Source organism: Miscanthus floridulus, chromosome 4 (assembly GCF_019320115.1).
Source record: "Miscanthus floridulus cultivar M001 chromosome 4, ASM1932011v1, whole genome shotgun sequence".
Classification (NCBI taxonomy): domain Eukaryota; kingdom Viridiplantae; phylum Streptophyta; class Magnoliopsida; order Poales; family Poaceae; genus Miscanthus; species Miscanthus floridulus.
Window position 1 is genome coordinate 114,977,532 of NC_089583.1, and position 13,483 is coordinate 114,991,014.

Genomic DNA, 13,483 nt, shown 5'->3' on the forward strand with positions numbered 1-13,483 from the left:
ACATTGCGTTTTCTAGAAAGCACAAAACTTACCAAATGTATTCTAGATCAATTCCTACATTACTTCATATCTAAGTGTATGATAAACTCTTATTGAGGAATCGTCATTAGCATTATAGTGATGCTATATCATCTGAAGTACATTGAATTTTCAGAATCATAACAAGTTCGATGCCATGTAATAATGCCATCCAAAGAACTTTAATGGTAAGATTTAACATAAAAAAAAGTAGTAGCCCTGTGCATTCCGTAGGGTCAAGGTATTTTCCAAATATGACAGAACCATATTTTGTTCCAATTATGTATGTTACAGCCACATAAATTGGAAATGTCATGCCAAACATTTAATTGATCGGTATTACAAATCCATTGAACATAAATATATGGCTCAACAATAAAGATATGAAGCACGCTTCTATCTTCAACCTGACATCACCAGGAAGACCAGTTGTTCACAACAAGTTTCATGAAGAAACCAAGTAGCAGCCAAACACACTAAGTGGGTATTACAAGCATGGAGAGCACGATCATCGAATTTACTTCGCTTGATCTATTTTGGAGACCAAAATGTGTCTCCCATTTACAAAGATACCTAGTATCTATGTCCCATTTTGGTGTTGTAATATAAAATGTTATCATCAGTTACAATTGAATATTACAATAATGTGCCATCACATTTGATATTCTATTAATTAACTTGTATGTAAGCTATATATCTGCAAAGAATATCATTTTATTCTTCATACTATATATAGACTTATACGAGAGTCAATCCAAATGCAAAGAGGAGTTTTGCGTAGTGGACATTTATACCACAAACTCTATATATAGGGAAGCAAAATATTCCAAACTCTTACATGGAGACAAGAAAATATTTTGACAATCGCTAGACGTGATATAATGGTAGTTGATTTTGGTCGTACTACTATCATACTCCCTATTGGTACTCAAATAATAAGCATGAATCTATTCTTGTATTCTGATTCTATAATGTACCCAATTAAAATTTTAGAGATATTCGTCAATGTGGTTTTCATATGGAAACCCCGAGATGACAACTAAGAGGAGTATTTTCTCTTAACAACGGATATGGCAATACTTAAACAAAACATCCTCAGTTGAATTTGACTACACATACATAACCTGTATCCAATGTTACGTACAAAATAATTCTCTCTCTTGATATCAACAAGACTTGGCACATTTGCCTTGGTTATTCAACTATAGAGATAACGTGAGAATTCTATTGGTCATAGCATCAATATGAGCCACTAAGTTTCTCGAAGAAATTCAAAAACATACATGTGCTCTATTTACCATTTTATGGACCATAAAGATTCTATGTAATGCACATTTATGCATCCATAATATAGTCCCAGGTGTGTCTCTTAGTCATGAGAATCATCACTATACCAAACTCAATGCTCGAAATCTTCAATTTAGAGCAAATTACCCTGGACGCAGGATCAAATCCATTTTATATGGAACTGTTTGGTTTTTGGGTACTATATATCAAGTACCTTATGTCCATACCAATAATGGTTTGATTGAGTCTCTTATTGAGAATCAAATTGCATGACATATTAAAATTGAATTGTAATTTACCAGCACTAAGTTGTTTTCATGCGGCCTTACACACTGCATCGTTAATTCAAATTCATCAAGCTGCACTTATACAACTCCCTCCGTTGCAGTATGTATGTGAAACTATTTGGCCGCAGCCAAACATTTCTCATCTGCACATCAAGTATGTTTTCACATATCCATATCACCACCCCAACATACCAATGGGCATTAGGGATCCTAAGAGGTAACTCTGCAAGGGATTTATAAATTGCCCGTATGTTGATCATATTTGAGGATAATTCCAGGCATTAGAGGGAGATTTATACCACATTAAGAATGCCATAAATAAAAAAAGCAATCCTCACATCCACGTACCAAAGATTCTAAACCTAATTGTATAGAATATCTTAGATTTGCATCAAATTGCAAAGAATCTGCCAGAAACATTTATTGATAATAAGGGTGTCATAAAATCCTCTTATCTTACTTATAATGTGCCCAAAAGAATAGAGGTACCAATTAAAACCACTCAACTCCCACTTCTAAAGAAGAGGGAGAGAAGTACAGCCGCTCCTAAGGATAATGCTCTAAGTAAGCATCCAAGGATACCGAGGACAAGATCCTCCAAATCAGTAAATCTAAGCCAACCTCAAGTTGGTAGACACCCAAATAGATGAGCATCCAAAACCCGGATCAAAATCCACCCAGATCAACGGTGCACCCAAATTCTGATCCTGGGACATTGGAACACCCTAACTCCATATGGAAAATGACTCGGAGTCCAAAAGGGTTAATATTTTCATATGCTATATTGATGCCAAGCAATGAATCAATCATTTAAGGACTATAAATTATCACGATATATACTCCTCAAAGATGACTTTTTCACCTTACTGGATCTAGACCGAAAGTCCTAGGCAGAGTGTCTTCACACTCAAATTTGGTCAAACTAAAATGTGACAATTAAGGAGATTGCTCTTGTTCAATCATGAGAAGTATTACCACAGTAATATCTTCCCTCACAGAGTTTCTTTTAAGAAGCAAGGCGGTAAACAATGAGAGCTTGTAGCATATGGTTTCACGTAGAGACCTAGCATAGCATACCCCATGGTACGTGTGAAAATGAAGTTATCCAAATTCAATAATTGGCAGATCAAATGAATTTGATAGATTCGGACATATAAGTCCCAAGGGATTTCACATTCTGAATCCAAATACAAATCGCAACATACATTGTGTATAATTAAGCAAGATTGCGTATATTGATCATTTTGATATCATCATGATACAGAAATAATTATGCAATCATTTGAGTTACAATTTCCATCATATAGATTTGAGATGGAGGATTTGGGTAAGACCAAATATTGCCTAGGTTTACAGCTTGAGCACCGTCCTTCAATGATTTTAGTGCATCAATCAGCCTATATCCAGAAAATATTGGAGAAATTCAATATGGATAAATCATATCATAACAAAACCCCGATGGTTGTTCGTTCTTTAGAAATAGAGAAAGATTCATTTAGACCACGGGATATTAGAGAAAAGATATTGGGACCAAGGTTCCATATCTTAGTGTCATTGGAGCACTTATGTATCTTGCAAATTACACCTGATATCGCATTTGCAATAAACATACTAGTTAGACATAGTGCAAATCCAACTCACCGTCATTAGACAGGAGCGAAGCATATCCTCAGATATCTTAGTGGCATAAAGGATCTTGGTTTATTCTTTAAGAGAAATCATGATCCCAATATGATTGGATACACGGATGCTGGTTACTTATCTGGTCCCTATCCAAAAAAGATTTGTATTCTTACATAGAGGTACAACTATTTCATGAAGTCTTCAAAACAGACTCTGACGGTGACATCTACTAATCATTCTGAAATTATTGCTCTATATGAGGCATCACATGAATGTGCATGACTTCGCAGAATAATTAACCACATACAATAGTCATGTGGTAATGGTTTGATTGAATCACCTACAATTATCTATAAAGATAATTTTGCTTATGTTACATAGATACAAACATGTTACATAAGAGTAATGTCGCTAAGCACATTGCCCCTAAGCTGTTTTATCCCCATGAATTATAAGAAAACGGGGAAATAAACATCTTGCAAATCAAGTCATGCGATAATCTCGCTAACCTATTTACTAAGTCCTTACCAACTTTTATGTTTAAAAAATTAGTACATAAGATTGGTATACGGCGACTTCAAAATTTACAAGAATCAGAGGGAGGCATCTCCTAAATGCTGACCTGTACCAGTATCATATTATGCTCTTTTCTTTCACAAGTTTTACTCACAAGGTTTGTTGTTAAAGTTTTTAATGAAGTAATATTAACATAAGCATGTGTCATATTTTCTATTTTCCCCATCGGGGTTTTTGTGGGAAATATCAAAGGCACATATTGCCCTCACAACTCATCCATGGTTTTCCCTGAAAAGGTTTTTCATGTGAGTTATCCAAGAGGCAATACAATAATATGTCGTCATATTTTCTCCTAATTTTTCCACTGGATTTTTATAGAAGTTTTAGCGGCATATCACTTTATACTGCTCCTCACGTTTTTCCTGAAAGGTTTTTGAAGGAGTTATCTTTATGTCGTATCTCCAATATTTTTTCCTCACTAGGGGTTTTAATGGGATACCAATAACATAGTGGTTTATTTAAACAACACAAACAAATATGCTATTTTCTCCTTATTTTCCAATAAGGTTTAAAGGAGTTTTTATGGCATATCCATATATTCCTCAGATTTTTTCCATAGGGTTTTTCGAGAAATTTCAGCTTACAGCTGCATTGATCTCAAGGAAGATTCGATCAAGGGGCGTGTTGTGAAAACGGCACCTATACGCGAACATGCGTCTATACTCTATAGACGAACATGCGTCTCTTCACGAGTGATCTCATCTATCAAGCACATGATTAGTGGATAGGATTAGACAGTTAGTTTTAATCCCAAATGGCATGTCTTTTGGGAACAGTCGTGTCTTTTCGTGACACCCCTTCACTTGTATAAATACATTCCAGAGATCAATGAAAGACATAGGTCTTCCAAATCTTGTTCATTTACGTTCACCTCTAACCAGAATCAAAGAATAAGCAAACTTTACCTTTGTCAATCAATACCAAAACTACTTATGGTTCTCATTTGCAGGCAGCAGTAAATAAAGAACACAAAAAGGGGAAAAAAGATTCTGTATGATCTGTCTGCAGATGACTCAAAATATCTGAACTCAAGAAGTCATAGGTCAACTTAAAAAGAACAAATGGTGGGACCAATGTGTAACTAAACTTATTCAAGCTTGGCCTACAGAGTCCAGTTTGCATACGAAACTACGAAAGCCACTCGCCTAACTCAAGAAGTCATAGGTCAACTTAAAAAGAACAAATGGTGGGACCAATGTGTAACTAAACTTATTCAAGCTTGGCCTACAGAGTCCAGTTTGCATACGAAACTACGAAAGCCACTCGCCTTCTGACGGCCAAAAACTATATATTTCAAGAAAAATAGTCCAGTTGGACTTACAAATGGCATTAAAGAACTCAATACGATGCATACATAATGTTGCATCATATATGGTGGCAGTAATGAGCCACAATATCTATGTCTAAGTTGGTATCTGATAGTGACAAATGAGAGTATAAAAGCACAGCCCCTTGCCCCCAAGTAATGCAATATCTCTGGTTGAGGTTTATATAGCATTGCTTGACAAATATTACAACCTTACTTCACATAAACGTTTCACTGACAGTTATATTTAGATACATAATTGATAGATACTTGGGCAACTCAGTTCCTTTCTTCATTAGATATACAATTACAATTATGCCATTTCATCTGACGAATAGAGAACTGCCTAATACATATTGATGGCATATGTTCAAAGTTGATCGACGTATCACAATACAGTTCACTTAACTCCAGTTCTGTATGAATAATGGACCTCCTAGGCTGCCTATGAGGCGTATAATATAATCTAATAATACCAAGAAAAAATGTTCAACCAGGCCCATCCCTGCTTCTAATAATAATAATATAGCCCATTGCTGTCATCCAATTAGAAGTCTGGACAGAGCCAATTAACTGCTTCCTAGACGACTTAGTTTAGACCCCATTGCCCCAACTCCAATCCAGCTATCTTGAAGTCTACTAGTATATTATTCTAATTGAGCTTACCCATCAACATATACAATCTCTCTAGAATCACAAATGTAAGGTAGACGATACATACCAGCTAACAAGCTTTCAAGGGTAGGGTCAGCTTCTCAGACTTCAGCTGGAGATCATGAAGGTTAGCAGCTATCTTCTTTGTCCTTTTATTTTCTTCTGCAACAATTTGTGCGATTTTGTACCTTCAAAAGAACATGATTTTTTACAAACTATGTCCATGTACACTGTTACCTTTGGTAGAAGTGATTACTAATATCCTTATATATCAACCTGTTGAAGTAAAGTTTATACATGATTGAAATTATTATTTGATTTTATAAATATTGACAAACTCTGCATAATCACTGGTAGCCGAACAATTATGGGCAGTTTGAGATGAATCGAACACTTCACCTTCTTGTAGTAAGAATCATGGCTAAGCCTTCAAGTTTTGACTTTCTGCCTTCTCGTATGGTTTTACAATTTCAAAAAAAAAAAACTTATGATATATACAAGCTATATGTTATTATTCTAACCCTCTAATTGTATATCTCCAGTCCATAACTCTCAGCCCATAGGGGAACAAAACTACAACTATCTGAGCAAGGATGCATAAGTGATGCTATGTGATAATGTTCATGTTAACTAATATCATAGTTCACTTGGATACTGAAAATGGAATGAGAAATACAGCTCAGATCAAACACTGACCTGAGAGGTAATGTCAAAGAACGCTGTGTATTCTCCATGTAATTTACAAACAATTGGAACTGGAGGTCCTGACGCTGGACATATCAGCCCCTCAGAAGCTTCGCCACCAGGTGTCCCCAATATCAGCCCTAAGCCAGTGTTTTTTGTTACGACTGGGAAGACACAGTTATTGAATTACTCATTCCGAACTGGAGAAGAGTTTGCTCTTGAATTCATGCAAGACAGGGCAAACACAAGGAAGCCTTTGGTTTCAATCACCTTTGATGACAGGAACATCAAAACCAGCTACACTCCTTGGGGGGAAGAAGCTAATATTTCTGGAGATGAATCATCAAAGAAGCTGCTGACATTTCCTTCAATCAGTGAAACTCATCAACAAACAAATAAGAGGTACCAACAAGAGATATATAATTCTAGATCAACTAGAATGAAGTTCCTTTGCAACTTTGGTGGAAGATTCCTACCAAGGCCAGTAGATGGAAAGCTCCGGTATGTTGGTGGTGAAAAGCATCTGATTCAGATAAGTCAAAGATTGTCATGGCAAGAACTGATCAGCAAGACAACCAAGCTCATCAGGCAAGCTCACATAGTCAAGTACCATTTGCCAGGAGAGCAAGTGAATGTGCTCATCTCTGTTTCCTCCGATGATGATGTTCAGCATATGATTGATGAGTGCATTGTCCTAGAAGAAAGCAAAGAACGGCCAACTATGTACCTATTTACTGATGAAGATGATGAGCATCATGTACATTTTGTGGTAGGAAGCTCAACAGATGAAGATACTGAAGCACAATACATTGCTCTGATAAATGGATACAGATACACTAGACCAGGTGAGAAATTAAGTGCACGAGGACCTGGGAGTGCATCAGCCAGTGATCTGGATCAGCTGATGTTTGATATTGATGACGCGGGATCACTGACAGGCACAGGCAGGACAGAAGAAGCTTCAGCATGCCTTAGAAGCAAGCGTTCACAAAATATTGTTACAGAAACATCAAAAGAATCCAGGATTCCTCTACATAAGTTTCCTCCCATTATCATGGAACAAATGACCAATCAAGACTGTGCTATACAGAGAAATAAAGGCGAGGCGAGCTCCTATCCTACCAGAAAGCAGTCAAGAAATGTTAACCTTGCTTCATCCATGCCATTGGAATTCACATATCCGTCTAAGTGGGAGCAAAATGGTAGTAATAGCACCTCAAGGCAGATTCCTGAACTGCATAGGACAGCAACCGACATATCCAAGATAGGTCATAACGCAGAAAGAGATAAGGAAAGTGCATCATCAAGAACAAAATTGATGATACCATCAGACGAGAACAACTTGAGGATGCCGTCACTGAGTACAAACTTCAGCAGCATGACACAACATACAAGTCCTGTCAACAAGTTGCTGAGAGAACAGACTGAGACAATCGTCCAATTTATCCAATCCAACAATTCAATCGACTTTCAAAAGTTGGTGACAGAAGAGCCTGTTGGAAGATCTGTATATGAAATGCTTGCATCTCCTTCAGGAGATTATCAAAAACCAGTGCACAAATGGCCGAGTTCTGATGAAAGCATGATAAACACAAGATGTAGCTCCCAAGAAGACATCATCCCTTATTCTGATACAGATCAGCTCAACAAAATTAGAAGCACTAAGTTACAAAACAGGACAGAGTGGCCTGCCCCTACCCAGATATCTGGGTCAAATGAAGCAGGAGCTCACATTTTGTGGGATGACACACACATCAGTGTGATGAATCCATACAGCCATGAGCAAGTATTTTCAGTGAATACTACCGGTTGTATAGAGCATATTCTTCCTGATGTCATGCACACTGATGTGGCCAAGAAAGATAATCTTTCTATGCCAGTGGTCTATGACAGTGAAATGGCATGTTCTCCACATCCTTTTACATCTTCAGACAACAAGGCAGCTGAGCTGCAAAAAAATAGGCATGTGCATGCTTCTGGAGAAAAACAGCAAGCTTCTCCCGATAGCAGACAGCAGGACATACAGATTGTTAGGTCTACTTCACTGGGAGGTGAAGGCAACCATATGCAGATTGGATCTTTATCAGAAGAAGTTACAGAAAAAAATTCATCATCAATCTCAGAGCTTGAGGTACACCTCATCACCTCCACATATGTACTCATGAGAGCTAACTTCGGAAGCAATTTCCAAGACAGCCATTGCATTTCCTCTGATGGCAGGTACACGAAACCAGGGAAAATAAACAAGCCCTTCCTGCAAATGCAACATTGGACAGAGACATTATAAGCAACGTACAGGTGTGTAGCTTGTTTGTAAATTAAGGTAGAATCTTCAGTCCCAAGACATAAGTTCAATTACAACTACATATGTTTGTGAGAATCTGTATAATACTTTGTGGGGGATCCACAATATGCGAGTTTCACTAAGAAAAAAGGAATATGTATAATATTGCGCAAGGAACTAAAAGATATGGATGGAAGGAACTAAAAGAAATGAAGAACAAAGAAACTTTAGTACAAGAAATATTGCACAAGGAACCATCACTGCACACGGTTTTCCACAATGTACCATTGATTATTCGTTTTACTTACATCACAGGTAATAAGCAATGAGGACCTCGAAGATCTGCAGGAGATGGGCTCTGGTGCTTTTGGAACTGTCTTCCATGGAAGATGGAGAGGAACAGACGTTGCCATCAAACGGATAAAGAACAGCTGCTTCATGTATTCATCACCTGAGACAGATAAACTGGTTAGTTCACATGATGAATTGAAGTTACAATCACGATCATAGACTTAGTAGTCAGTAGAAGTCTCCCAGAACATAGTGACCTAGGTTTTGCTCATCAAAAAACAGTAACCAATTTTATCATGCAGATTGTGGAGTTTTGGAGAGAAGCAGCAATCCTCTCGAAACTTCACCACCCTAATGTGCTGGCATTCTACGGGATTGTGAATAACGGACCTGGGGGGACATTAGCAACTGTGACAGAATTCATGGCAAGTGGATCTCTCAAGAAAGTCCTTTTGCACAAACAAAAATTACTTGACCGGCGCAAACAGATTACTCTTGCTATGGATGCGGCTATTGGAATGGAGTACTTGCATTCTAAGGATATAATTCATTTCGATTTGAAATGTGATAACTTACTGGTGAATCTCAATGATCCATCTCGTCCGATATGCAAGGTATGCCACCTTTTCATCATTTTATCATTTATGTTGATCTAAAATGAATGATGAGATGTATATGTATATAAGATGGGGGGAATGTCAGCCCTGTTCCCTGTCAAGCAGCTGTCCACCAGCACATGCAGGGCACATGGGTGAAGAAGTAGAGTTAAGGGAGGAGGCTAGCAGGCCCAAGAGAGACTGCTAGTCCAATATGCGAGTGAGCGGAGCCAGAGTGGCTTAACTAATGTAATGAGTATAAGTACAGTGGTGAGGGAAGAGAAGGGTAGCGGATATGTAAAAACACACCTGAACTTTAGTCATACAGAGTTCCTCCACCCTATCCTCTGCTTCTGTCCTTCTCTTCTCCAAGGCATCTGTCTGTTAACAGTATAAATGACCTCTTCTTTTCCAAAGAGCTGAAATGGAGCAACTGATAAATTATGATTGCAGGTATCTGATTTTGGTTTGTCCAAGGTGAAACAAACTACAATGGTCTCAGGTGGGATGAGGGGAACTCTTCCATGGATGGCTCCTGAAATGCTTGAAATGAGCAGCAATATGGTATCAACCAAGGTAGGACTCACAAGCTCTCTTTATGATCTAGGAAAGCAGTGATATTACAAGACTCAAAAGGTGTTATGGTATGATGACCCCGTTTGGTGCGGCTTCTGGGTGCTCCAGCTCCAAAATCACTGTACAGTACTGTTTGGTGCTGTAGCACATGAAAAAACGTCTCCAGCTCCTTCAAAAATGAACTGAGAAACAGAGGAGCTGGAGTTTTGGGGCTCCAGCCAGACGCTATAGTACCGCTACAATGAGGCTACAGTGCAGGAACCGGAGCTAGAGCCCTCCAAACGGGCCCTATGTGTGTTTCTATATGGCAATCAATAATCTGAAAGCCAACCATTGAATCAAGTGATTCCTTATACTAAGATAACTGAGTTGCTTATTTCTGTTATTCGGGAGGGCCGTAGCTTGTATGGAAACTATATAATGTTCAAAAGCTATTTCTGAAGACTAAAGTTGCTGAAATGAAGAAGAAATATTAGCTATTCAATTATTTGTACTGCCTATATTTATACCAATATATCTGATACTGCAACAGGTTGATGTGTATTCTTTTGGAATCATAATGTGGGAAATACTCACGGGCCAGGAACCATATGCTGGCATGCACCATGGCGGAGTTATAGGTGTGTTATGAAGTTAACATGAACTGTATCCTATGCTCTAACATCACCTGGGGTCCCAAATACTGACTGAAAATTTGCAGGAGGAATTTTGAGCAACACATTGAGGCCACCAGTGCCAGCATCATGTGATCCACAATGGAGGGAACTGATGGAGCAGTGCTGGTCAAATGAGCCTGACAAAAGACCATCCTTCAAGGAAGTAGTGAGCCACCTCCGTTCAATGCTAGAAGCCAACCAGAGCAGGCCACTAATCTAACTTGCATGAGGACTGCTATCTATGTATCATTTTAAGTCCATGGTGCAGACATCACCTGTATGTATATTAATATTGTTCAGTACTTCAGCTTCAGCGTACCTTTACATTCAATGTTCTTCAATATGTACTGTGTCAGTGTGTGTTGGTATCTGTACTAGGGCTTTTGCACAAGGAAAATGTATATTAGATTAGTTGGCTGGTGTGCTGTTATGAAACAAATAGTTGGAATATAAATGTCACTTTCACTTCCTTGCTATCTATTTTACTATTTTATTAGAAATTGTAGGCGTACTTTGCCTATGGAATTATCCTACATTCAACTATGCTTTTTGTAGCTGTCTAGTTAACTGGGGCTCCTAACGAGAGCATAACATTGTTAACCAGCATTACTTCAGGTGCAGTTCAAGATACAAAACTCGATTTGGTTCAAACTCTAGCACGTCAATTCTCAACACCAGACATGCTAAGATGCATATGAGGTTACATACATCGGCAATTGCTTAAGCTCAAACAGAATCCCTTGATCACTGCCACCACGTAGTAACCAATTTGCAGTGAATCTAAGAAACTCGCACATGAAGCGGAAGTGCATGAAGAAAATAAGTACTATCGCTAGAGAAATTCTTGTGAACAATAAGCACAACAGGTACAGCCTAGAAAAAAAAACGCAGTGTTCCCCTAATAGAATCTACCACAACAAAGCACCTCACTACATTTTGTGCCTGCCAATCCATGTCGGTCACTGAATGCACGCCACTACCAAGCGAGGAAATATATCAAACAGCTCTGATGCAGCACAGGAACCAAGCAAGAACTTAGAGAAGCGCGTGAATGCGAGAATACGGTGCTAGAAATCACGGTACCTGGTTCACTTCAGCACGGACTGACAGCCTCTGAACACGCACGAGCGGCGGGCGGAGGACGGGAACGGCATCTCGTCGTCCCTCAAGCCACCCCGCACCGCCCGTTGGAACGCTGAATGACGAGAACGCAACGGCTCATCCTTCAGCAACGGGTGTCCCTTCCGCGTCCGGCAGCTGCTCTCGTCGCTGGAAGTCCAACAGGTTCCATACGCTCGTCGATGGTGAGCGGACGCGGCGCTGCTCGCCTCCGGGTCCGGGCCGGAGTCCGGAGAAAGGCTATGTAGCTGAGGAAAATTCAGTAAAAGGCCCTTGTGCATTGATGAGCTATTGAGCTTGGGGATTTCTTGCAGAAACGGCCCTTGAACTATTGATTATGACGCACGCAACCAACTCGTCTCCTAATCAGCAGTGGCCGGTCCTTCTCTTCCCACAGCCAGTGTTCCGCCACCGCCGCCGCCTCTGGATGGGCGTCCGACCTGACGCCTACACGATCACTTCCGCATGGGCCACTGCCGGACACCTTCCTTGCCAGGACTCGCAAAGTGGCGATGTTGTTGCCTCCTTGCCCCCTCCTGGCCTGGCCACCTGCCAGGGTTTAGTCACGGAGGAAGAGGGGCGCGGAGCTTGGCCGGAAGCCAGGAAGGTGGCAGACCGAGCCCAGCAGGATGGTGGCTTTCCGGTGGGCTGCGGACTCGAGCTTTTACAAGATTAGTATTTCTCATACTCCTCTGCTCGATTGGTACCTCCTTATATTTAGTTTTGCCATCTGTTTTCAGTACAACGAGCTATGTCTGAAATTGCTCACGGTGCCCTGTTGTTGCGTCAAAAGAGGGCCCGTGATTTTACTTTGTATATGGCGATTACTTCTTCGCATATGTTTTCCCTCTCATTCGTGCGTTCTACAAATTTGTGTGGTGCATTATTGTTTGACAGCTTCTGAGAAGGATAGTCGATGATGACCGGAGTCCGGAGACCACTGCCATTATGGTTTGGTGTACAGAGCTCGTGGAATCGGACTCTGACCAGACCAGGTGTAATTCTGGATATTGCTGATGGAAATAAAAAGGTACTCTCTCGTATCTGCTTGGTCAAGGAGACTTGTGTTTTATGCCCAATTGATTGAATATCTTGTTGCATGTTGGTCTGCTTAGCCTGTACATTTCTGGTGTATGTTTGGTTATAGTTTTGTAAGGTCAATCCTATTCGTTACGTTACGTTGACTGTATCCTCTCTGCCAAGTGTGACATCTTGGACATAGATATAGAAGCAATCAGATCTAGTTGAGCAGTGGTCTTGAGGTATTAAATCACGTGTTGACATAATCTATACTGTTTGTGTTTGGATGGTCCATTTTTTCTATTTGAGTCTCTAGAACTTCACAACGTGAGGTTCATGAACAACAATTCAAGGACATAATCTTTCAGTTTGCATGGAAGGGTCATGTACATGTAGCATTCAAGGACAATTCGGTAGTGCATTCTTGTACTTAATAAAAGGTACTACAGCGAAGAATAAAAGATAGGCCTGCAGAGAACTATAAGACATTTGTGATGAACTGATGA

General features: G+C 39.6%; 1 protein-coding gene and 1 long non-coding RNA gene across 4 annotated transcripts; one reads left to right on the forward strand and one right to left on the reverse strand.

The window, feature by feature from the left end:
* Positions 1-5,793: 5,793 nt before the first annotated feature.
* On the forward strand, positions 5,794-11,911 carry LOC136550417 (uncharacterized). Its single transcript, XM_066541984.1, has 8 exons — positions 5,794-5,878; positions 6,294-8,566; positions 8,656-8,733; positions 9,035-9,187; positions 9,313-9,624; positions 10,060-10,182; positions 10,715-10,802; positions 10,883-11,911. The coding sequence occupies exons 2-8, from the start codon at positions 6,458-6,460 to the stop codon at positions 11,056-11,058; spliced, it is 3,039 nt and encodes a 1,012-aa protein (XP_066398081.1). The 5' UTR covers positions 5,794-5,878; positions 6,294-6,457; the 3' UTR covers positions 11,059-11,911.
* Positions 8,554-12,981, reverse strand: LOC136550419 (uncharacterized). Of its 3 annotated transcripts, none has more exons than XR_010782276.1 (4): positions 11,922-12,981; positions 9,916-10,025; positions 9,028-9,170; positions 8,554-8,689 (listed from the first exon to the last, which is right to left on the reverse strand). It is a non-coding gene; the product is annotated as an uncharacterized lncRNA (long non-coding RNA). The 3 variants fall into 3 exon arrangements; XR_010782275.1 differs by having other exon boundaries at positions 9,916-10,141; XR_010782274.1 differs by lacking the exon at positions 11,922-12,981 and having other exon boundaries at positions 9,916-10,199.
* Positions 12,982-13,483: the final 502 nt, after the last annotated feature.

Coding starts and splice junctions, on each gene's coding strand:
- LOC136550417 (XM_066541984.1), top strand. CDS start 6,458: ATGTCAAAGAACGCTGTGTATTCTCCATGTAATTTACAAACAATTGGA. Junction 9,188..9,312: donor CACCTGAGACAGATAAACTG/GTTAGTTCACAT, acceptor TTTATCATGCAG/ATTGTGGAGTTTTGGAGAGA. Junction 10,183..10,714: donor GCAATATGGTATCAACCAAG/GTAGGACTCACA, acceptor ATACTGCAACAG/GTTGATGTGTATTCTTTTGG.